At 46.0% G+C, this 10250-nt stretch overlaps 1 protein-coding gene across 1 annotated transcript in view; it reads left to right on the forward strand.

Moving 5' to 3' along the window:
- The window catches only part of LOC115541341 (fidgetin-like), a 43153-nt gene that overhangs the window by 383 nt on the left and 32520 nt on the right, over positions 1-10250 (forward strand). The window contains exon 2 of the mRNA XM_030353015.1: positions 1061-1091. Coding sequence (XP_030208875.1) covers positions 1067-1091 — 25 coding nt within the window. The 5' untranslated portion in view covers positions 1061-1066. The remainder of the gene's footprint in view (positions 1-1060; positions 1092-10250) is intronic.

Below are 10250 nucleotides of genomic sequence, written 5' to 3' on the forward strand. Positions count from 1 at the left end.
ACCGCGCGTTCGAATTCGAAATTCTGACGGAAGTTTTGGTGAAATGTTAGCAGCGATCCCGCGTACGGTCCGTCGCGGCGTGGGGGCTTTGAAGGAAGCGCACCTGCGCGTCGCCGCCGCTGCCTCGGCTGTAGGTCGGGGCGGCGTGGGCACGTAGGCTGCATAGGGGTAGGATCCGGAGAGAAAGAGACGGCGAATGATGCCAACGCAGATTTAAATCCATGTGTGTGTTTAGGTAATGATGGACCATGCGGACGGACTATTGACGGACTAGTTGGTTGTGCTTGTGTGATTCGGTTACAAGTTGTCCGCACGCGGTCAAAACGGATACAATGTCACCGTCCGTCGCCCATCGCACCCCCCCCCCCCCCCCCAACTCTCCTTAGAAAAAAGAAAGAAAAAAAGCATTTGGTGCTGAAGCTTGAAGCTGACTTGCTATGTTAAAAGGCGTTACAACCGATACTAATAGGCCTGTCTGTAGGTGTGTAGTTGTATTACCATACCATGCACGCACGCACGCGCGTGCACACACGCACGCACACAAACACAGACTCACAGAAACGCGCTCACGCAAACACGCACAGACATCAGAGAAACACACGCACACAAACAATCACATATATACATGCATAGACACAAACAATAACACACACACACGCACACACACACACACACACAGACACACACACACACACACACACACACACACACACACACACACACACACACACACACAAACCCACACGCGACACTAGTTGAGTGTGTGCGTGTTAGTGTTTCTCCTCTGCATACCCGCGACCACCACCACCACACCGGCAGCGCGCGCTAATGATATGCATATATAGGGTTAGACGAGAAGGCGATCCTTGGGAGTGCGTCCTTCGTCGACTCGTTTCAAAGGACTTGAAACACGAGCGAGCCGCGGAACGGAGAGTTCCTCTGCGTGTGTGTGTGTTGGTGTGTGTGTGAGTGTGTGTGTAATGTATAGCAAGCGTTCGGATTCGGCTCCTCTTTTAGCGAATTAATCCCCTCGTCTCCTCTGCTCCTCTCCCGTCCACAGCACGACATGATCAGCAGCAGCAGCGTCTATGGTAGGTCACTTTTTCCTCCATATATCCTTTGATTTCTAAGTACCGTAGGCTATTTTGTGAACTTTGGAAGGGTTTTATTTGTTTAGGAATTAAATCTATTTTTTTGCATACCGTGTGAAGGATGGGTCAACTGAGTTGTGACACAGTTGTGATATAGCCTACTTGTGATTCTCTGTGAGGGCGTCTTTGTTTTATTTGAGATAATTACTTAATTGACATGTTTACCGTAAATCCTGCATTTCTCGTGCTTTGCGTGTCTTTACTTCACGTGAGACAACGTGGGCTAATAATAACAAAAGCCGGGATGGTCAATTGCAATATCGGTCTATGCAGTATACACAGGTACCTGAATAGGTCTAACAAGGTCCTTAAATTGTCTTTTAATTAGAGGATTATTTTGTATGCATTATTTTGGGTTCAAAAAGAGCTTCACAATTTTTAAATGGATATTGATATTGTATTACATTTTATGCTCACACACACATACACACACACACACACACACACACACACACACACACACACACACACACACACACACACACACACACACACACACACACACACACACATAGACACACAACCACACACACACACACACACACACACATGCACACGCACACACATAAACACACCCAAACACACGTGTTTGTTCGGTAGTCTAATGACACGTCAGCCTCTATCTTCAATTTAAAAACTGAAGAATAAAACAGAAAATAAACATCTCATGCATTCTCTCCTCGACATAATGATGAAACACATTATTTCAATTTGTATCAATATGAACTGTTAAGTGAGGGCTTGTTTTTAACTTGATTAAACACTCAAACACTCGCCTGGAGAAATAATACTTGGTAAAATAATAGGATTGTTTTGGCTCCCTGGACTTGTGTTTGTGCTAAATTACACATTTACTGGGTTAGAATTATGTTTCTCCTGATGCTTTCCGTGATGGTCTGAGCTTAATATTTGAGCCATATTTTTCAACCATAACCATAACCACAACCTTTGACCTCTCCGTATTTTATCTATCTATCTATCTATCTATCTATCTATCTATCTATCTATCTATCTATCTATCTATCTATCTATCTATCTATCTATCTATCTATCTATCTATCTATCTATCTATCTATCTATCTATCTATCCATCTATCCATCTATCCATCCATCTATCCATCTATCCATCTATCCATCTATCCATCTATCCATCTATCCATCTATCTATCTATCTATCTATCTATCTATCTATCTATCTATCTATCTATCTATCTATCTATCTATCTATCTATCTATCTATCTATCTATCTATCTATCTATCTATGTATTCAGTGTCACCTATCAGTGGCTTTGGTTTAAAGTGTCGACCGAATGACTAAATGTTAACGGAGCTATATAGTACATGTCGTTTTTGTCACATTTCTTCCACTATGTATAAAGTTGTGATTTGAAGTCTCCTTCTCATCCGCACTGCTTCTTCTATGGATTGCGTCGCATATGTCAGATCATCGTTGCAAGACAATTGATTTGAATAATTCTGCAATTTGCGCTCTCACATAGACCCGGCTTAGGAGTTCAAACTATTCACGTAGAAATTATGTTGTTTTCAATTGTTCTCGTGTCGGATCTGTCGTCTGAATGACAGTGTATTTATCTCGGCTGGGATGTGGATTTTAGCGTGAGATTTTTTTCTGTCGCTTTATACAGTATTTGTGCTCTTTCTTCAGATTTAATTATGATCACCGGCTGAACATTGTGGGAAGCTTTTAAAGGTTTCAGTAGAAATAGTACGATTATGCGGTCGAATTATGTGTAATGTTGATTCATCATATTGGTTAACGCCTTTGGAATCGGAGATAACAATTCATGTAAAACATGTAGGTGTGGCAGTATGTTGGATTTATGTTTTTTTTCCAAGTGTTTGTGCTTGTGTGTGTGTGAGTGTGAGTTTGTGTGTTTGTGTTTACATTTTGAAGTTTTTGTTTTTGTATGTGTTTGCACAATCAGGCATCCAGCCTCTTGCGTGAATGTGTGAGCAGAAACAAATATGTAAATAATTGTTGTAGTCTATTTCCCATATCCTGTGTGAGTTGGTGTGTGTGAGAGAGTTTGTATGTTGCTTACTAATACGTGATCACATTGCCATGTGTGTGCGTGCGTGTTTGTGGTTGTGTTTATACTGTGTGTGTGTGTGTGCGTGTGTTTTATATTCCGGACGTGTGCGTGTGTCTGTGTGTTTGTATTTATCCTGTGTGTATGTATACCATAGGTGTATGTGTGTGCATTTATACCATGTGTGTGTTTGTTTTATACCATGTGTGTGTGTGAGTTTATACCATGTGTGTTGGGGATTTTATGCCGGGTGTGTGTTTATACCTTGTTTGTGTTTGTTTATACCTTATACACTTGTGTGTGTGCGTGTGTTTGTGTGTGTTTGTATGTGTTTAAACCGTGTGTGTGTGTGTGTGTGTGAATGTGTGGCTAAACAGTTTGTTTATACCATGTGTGTATGTGTTTATAACATGTGCGTGTGTTTTCACCATGTGCATGTGTTTATAGCATGTGTGTGTGTTTGTACCATGTGTGTGTGTGTGTGTGTGTTTATACTATGTGTGTGTGTGTGTGTTTATAACATGCACATGTGTTTATACCATGTTTGTGTATTTGTACCATATGTGTTTGTGTGTGTTTATACAATGTGTGTGAGTCTGTTTGTACTGTGTGTGTGTGTGTGTGTGCTTATACTGTGTGTGTGTTCATACAGTGTGTGTGTGTGTGTGTGTGTGTGTGTGTGTGTGTGTGTGTGTGTGTGTTTATGCGCGTGCTGAGTGAATCACACAAGCTCTGAGGTGCCGCTGTCTGCCGCTGTCATGCAGCCCGTCTTCCCTTCCTGTTCTCCGCACCACTTCAGAGAGAGTGCTCACATGCACGCTGCACGCTACCCCCCCCCCCCCCCCCCCCCAACACACACACACACACACACACACACACACACACACACACACACACCCATGCACACACTCTAACCCCGACAGCATCGATGAACCCTCTTATCACACACACACACAAACGCCCCAAGTGGCATCAGATACACAGGTGTGTTTCTATAATAGGTGGAATGGAAGAGGGATACAGAGAGAGGGGAGAGGGGAGAAAGAGAAGGGAGAGGGGTGGATAGAGAGGAGGGAGGGATAGAGAGAAGAGGAAGGGATGGAGAGAGAGGAGGGAGGGAGGGAAGGATAGAGGGAGAGGATAGAGGGATAGAAACAGAGGAGGGATTGAGAGAGAGGAGGGATGGGATGAGGAGAGAGGAGGGGCAGATGGAGGGAGAAGAGGGATGGAGAGATAGGGATAGGAGGAAGGGATGGGATAGAGAGAGTGGAGGGAAGGATAGAGAGAGGGAGTATGGACGGATGGAGAGAGGGAGGAGGGAGGGATAGAGAGAGAGGAGGGCTGTGTTCTCCCGCTGATGTTTGTCTGGGTACCGCGTCTATACCTTCTCTCACACACACACACACAGACACATGTGTAATGTAAAAAGAAGGCTAGCGCAACGGCCTACAGCTGGCTCCCAGAGGAGGTGCAAGGGAGCGCTTAAATGAATTACATCCAAGACACTTTCCTTCATACCGGTCACTTTACCCTTTAACAACCATGTTTTTTATTTTGGTTCATACCGTCGTAGATGCATCCCCTTCATCATCCTCCCCCTCATCCTCGTCCTCCTCTCCCTCCACCTTGTCCTCCTCCTCTTCCTCCTCCTCCTCCGTTGACCAGGGTGTGGGGGTCGGATGATTTGAAGATGAAGCGGGGGGTCTTGGGGAGGGAGACCATTGTCTCTCGGTCTGTATCGCATTTTTATTTTTGTCCGTCATCTTCCGTCTCTCTGCTGGTTCTGGGCTCGCGTCCCCACCGTGAGGAGCCCCACTTCAGCGGACCCGGGACGCGACCACCCCCCCCCCCCCCCCCCCCCCCCCCGGGGATATGTTAAGTGTCACCGCCCGGTGCTCCCGGGTCCCCGGCGAGCGGACCGCGGCCCCACAGGAACGCCGCACATGCAAATAGGATAAATCCGCACACCTGTCTGTCTGCCCCCCCCCCCATCCACCACCCCCGTGACCCAATCCCCATCTCTCTCTCTGTCTCTCTCCCCTCTTCTCTCTCTCTCTCTCTCTCTCTCTCTCTCTCTCTCTCTCTCTCTCTCTCTCTCTCTCTCTCTCTCTCTCTCTCTCTCTCTCTCTCTCTCTCTCTCTCTCTCTCTCTCTCTCTCTCTCTCTCTCTCTCTCTCTCTCTCTCTCTCTCTCACTCTCTCTTTCGCTCTCTCTCTCTCTCTCTCTCTCTCTCTCTCTCTCTCTCTCTCTCTCTCTCTCTCTCTCTCTCTCTCTCTCTCTCTCTCTCTCTCTCTCTCTCTCTATCTGTTTGCATTCTCTCTTTACCTTATGCCTCATCTTTGTGGCTCTCTGTCTTCAATCAGTCCCTGCCTTTAATCTCTGTGTCTCTGTCTCTCTCTCTTCCTCTCTGTCTCTCTCTCTGTCCCTCTTTCTCTCTCTCTCTCCCTCTCTCTCTCTCTCTCTCTCTCTCTCTCTCCCTCTCTCTCTCTTACCCCTCTCCCTCTCACCCGTCATATCTTTATATCTGAACCTCTCCTCTCCATCTTAGTGAGTTCCTGTCTCTTTTTTCCACCCCATACATCTTATCTCTCTCGCAACGCTCTCTCTCTCAGTCTCTCTTTCTTGTCTTCTTATCTTTCCCTTCATTTCCTCCCCAGGTTTCCAGTTTTCTTATTTGGCCTCCGTGCTTTGGTCCTTCACTCTCACTCTCTCTCTCTCTCTCTCTCTCTCTCCTCTCTCTCTCTCTCTCTCTCTCTCTCTCTCTCTCTCTCTCTCTCTCTCTCTCTCTCTCTCTCTCTCTCTCTCTCTCTCTCTCTCTCAAAACAGGGTTGCCAATATTATGTATAAATATAAAAGACAACGTCAGAACAATATGTACACATAACAACCTATAATAATATAACTTAACATACAAATGTAAAATGTAGACAATAATAGCAACATTTTTAAAATTAAATGAATGTAAAGAACATCTCTCTCTCTGTCTCTCCTTGCTCTGTTTCATCTCCCTCCATCTCTCACCACAAAGTCCTTAATTCGATGTCCGCCCCTCTCTCACCCACCCCCCCCCCCCCCTCTCTCTAACCCCCCGCTGGTCAGTTAGACGGTCGACAGGGATGGGGCAAATGTGTGTGTGTGTGTGTGTGAGTGTGTAAATGTGTGTACCGTGAGTACCGTGTGTGCGTATAGTACGTCTATGTGTGTGTGTTTCTGTCTGCCCATACCGTGTATGTGCGTACCGTATATGTGTGTGTGTGTCTGCCCATACAGTGTGTGCGTATACAGTCGGTGTGTGTTTGTCTGTCTGTCTGCCCATACTGTGTCTGTGTGTGTGTGTGTGTGTGTGTGTGTGCGTGTGCCTGTACAGTGTGTGTGTGGTTGTTTGCCCGTACCGCGTCTGTGTGTGTGTGTGTTTCTGCCCATACCGTGTCTGTGTGTGTGTGTGTGTGTTTGTTTGTGTGTGTGTGTGTGTGTCTGTGTGTGTGTGTCGTCCCATACCATGTTTGTGTGTGTGTGTGTGTGTGTGTGTGTGACAGCGGGCAGCTGTTTCCCACAGCGCCGCTCTTCGAAAACGCAAACGCCGCCGCCGTTGAGCTGTCGGCCGACCCTGGAGAAATCCTTGACTTCCTGCTCCTCTAAGCCTTCCCTGTCCCCACCCCCTCCACACACACACACACACACACACACACACACACACACACACACACACACACACACACACACACACACACACACACACACACACACACACACACACACACACACACCTATTGGCCCCACACCCACCCCACCTGAATGTGTTTTGGTCGTCATGCCCTCTGTGGATTCTTCCTTTGTTTTTCGTCGGCGTTCGTGGCCATTTTCTGTTATTTTTTTATTAAATTAGTGAATATTGTTTGCTTGTATTTATGATTTACTATTTAAAAAAAAATGCGTCTCAGGGAACAGTTGTTGAAAAAATACCTTTCACGATACGCAACACTGGTGTGTAGCACACATACACACGCACAAGTCAATACAACACATCAGGAATTATTATTTTAATATTCTGACTGATTTATGGTGAATTTGTTATATTTTTTACTTATTTTGGATGAGATATTGTATTCACGTTTTATATATATTTTTCTGGTCATTCCTCAATTTTAATTAATCCACAAAATAAAATATATAATTATTATAATATTCTCATTGGCACCTCAAATAAAGTTTTTATTTATTTGATCATTCTGGCTCATATTCTTAATGTTGAGTCCCTTTACATTTGGTCTGGTATAAGGTTACCGTAGCAATGGTACGCTAGGATACTCGTGAACACAGATTACAATGTGAGAAATAACGTGAACCATCCTAATTCAGAAATGACTGTTTTTTTAATTCAGTAAATTCAGTAAATGTTGGAAGGGTACCTTACATTTACAAATGTAGTCTTATTATTATTTTATTTTCTTTACTTTACTCAAATACAACAGCACCTTGGTTGATGAAATGACCTCAAAGTCCTGCGTCACCAAAAAGCTTCTCTTCTAACTCTAAGCGAAGAGCAGCAGAATATTCTGATTGAAACCCAAAGGTTCCCAGAAACACACATCAGAGATCAGGTGTGTGAGATTTAACCCTGACTCAAAGTGCCTTCCTGAGCACATATTCAACCCAGTGTGTTATTTCCCCCTAATTACCCAATGAAACGCAGAATAATCGTGCTGTGTTTGATCTCGCTTTCACCAGTCGATTGTCTGAGGACTCAATTCCTTTTGTGTCATTTCACTTTTTTCCCCCGTTGGTTTAATCAAATCAAAGCTGTAGATTTTTTTTTTATCTCCATAATGCCGCTTTTGCAATCTGTTGCCCCCACCAACTGCCCCCCCCGCTCCTCCCACCCCCCCACCCCCCCTCTTCTCGGTTACCTCCCCCACTTCTGAATTTTTAAACAGCTTCTCTCTCCCCTCCTAGTGAGAGAGAGAGAGAGAGAGAGAGAGAGAGAGAGAGAGAGAGAGAGAGAGAGAGAGAGAGAGAGAGAGAGAGAGAGAGAGAGAGAGTGAGAGAGAGAGAGAGAGAGACAGTTAGAGATAGACAGTGGGAGAGAGAGAGAGAGAGAGACCCGGGGTCTGTGGATTAAAACATTCAGTGTGCCGAGATGTTAAAATATGCTAAGGACTTATTATTATGGATGTCGACGGAGAGAGACGTTAAAAAAAGCAAAAGGAAGCGAACTTTGCTCCACTCTGGAATATTCTGCGTCGTTAGAGCACCACAGCAACGGGGGAGGGGGAGGTCCTAGTATACATATTGTTCGCTCCTGAAACGGCTGCGCGTGCGCCACTACTAATTAGATAATTAGGTTATCACCGCAGAAGTCTTAATGTTAAATTATACATTGATATGCGCCGGGGCTGTGTGTGGGTGAAGGGGTGTTTCTAAGGAGAACACTCTGGAAAAAAAGAGAGTTGGAAGTGAGACGTCAACCCTGTAATCCCGGGATGGGGCCGGCGGGAGCGGGAAGCCCCCCCAGGACCGCTAGCGGCGGGTCGGTGGAGCGATTAGCGGCCGAGACGTCCTGTTGCACACGGCCGCGCGGCCTAAGACACTCTATCTTTTCTGGGGGTCTTTGTTTGTTCACCGGGATGGTCGTAATTTCCGTGTGTGTGTGTGTGTGTGTGTGTGTGTGTGTGTGTGTGTGTATGTGTGTGTGTGTGTGTGTGTGTGTGTGTGTGTGTGTGTGTGTGTGTGTGTGTGTGTGTGTGTGTGTGTGTGTGTTAATAAAGAACGTGTAAGTTAATGATAAATGCATCATTGGACGTGTATGTGTGTGTGTGTGTGTGTGTGTGTGTGTGTGTGTGTGTGTGTGTGTGTGTGTGTGTGTGTGTGTGTGTGTGTGTGTGTGTGTTGTTGGCTGGTTGCCAGTGTGATGGATAAAAGGGAGGGTTGAGTGGCTGGGCGTGCGGCATAGCCTCATCATGCTGTGGAAGAGAGAGAGAGAGAGAGAGAGAGAGAGAGAGAGAGAGAGAGAGAGAGAGAGAGAGAGAGAGAGAGAGAGAGAGAGAGAGAGAGAGAGAGAGAGAGAGAGAGAGAGAGAGAGAGAGAGAGAGAGAGAGAGAGAGAGAGAGAGAGAGAGAATAAATTTAATTAATTAATGATATTCCTCGATAGCACAATGGGTTCCGTTGTCTATTGTCTGTTTAGACCCGCCCCTGACTTGGATCTGCTGTCTGATTGGTTTGTTGTCCAATGTGATGCAGTGTTTAATTGGTTCGGCCCCAGAGAGTAGTATTTATAGTAGACATTGTCCATGTCCCCTCATCGGCTCTGCCCTGGTCCTCAACACCAACTGGGTTTAGGTCTGGAGCTGTCCAGGACCGGGGCTTTGAGTGTCAGGCTTCAAAGGCTAGCACCAGGCTACAAGCTAACACCAGGCTACAAGACTAGCACCAATTAATGAGTGACAAGGGCTATGATCACCAGGCTACAAGGTTAGCACCAGGCCATGAGCGACCAGGACTATAAGCACCAGGCTACAAGGTTAGCACCGGCAGGCCATGAGTGACCAGGACTACAAGAACCAGGCTACAAGGCTACAAACACTGGGCAATGAGCTAATAAGCTTAACATGTCCAGCACAATGCTACACGGCTATGAGTACCGGGTAATGAGCGAACAGGGCGATGGGCACCAGGGCTACCAGACTACCAAACAAGACCAGCGGCCGCGGCCTGGTCCTGGTGTGGATGACTGACACATTCGATTGAGGGGGCGAGAGAGAGAGAGAGACAGAGAGAGACAGAGAGAGAGAGACAGAGAGAGAGACAAAGAGAGAGAGAGAGAGAGAGAGAGAGAGAGAGAGAGAGAGAGGGAGGGAGGGCAATAAATGAGAGAGCAAGAGAAAGAGAGAGACAGAGAGAGAGAGACAGAAATAGAGACAGAGAGAGAGACAAAGACAGAGAGAGAGAGAGAGAGAGAGAGAGAGAGAGAGAGAGAGAGAGAGAGAGAGAGGGCTAATGAAAGAATGCATGGCATAACGAGCTGCCTCTCGCTCTGCCCCCCCCACCCC

This window comes from Gadus morhua, chromosome 4 (genome assembly GCF_902167405.1).
Source record: "Gadus morhua chromosome 4, gadMor3.0, whole genome shotgun sequence".
NCBI classification, from domain to species: Eukaryota; Metazoa; Chordata; class Actinopteri; order Gadiformes; family Gadidae; genus Gadus; species Gadus morhua.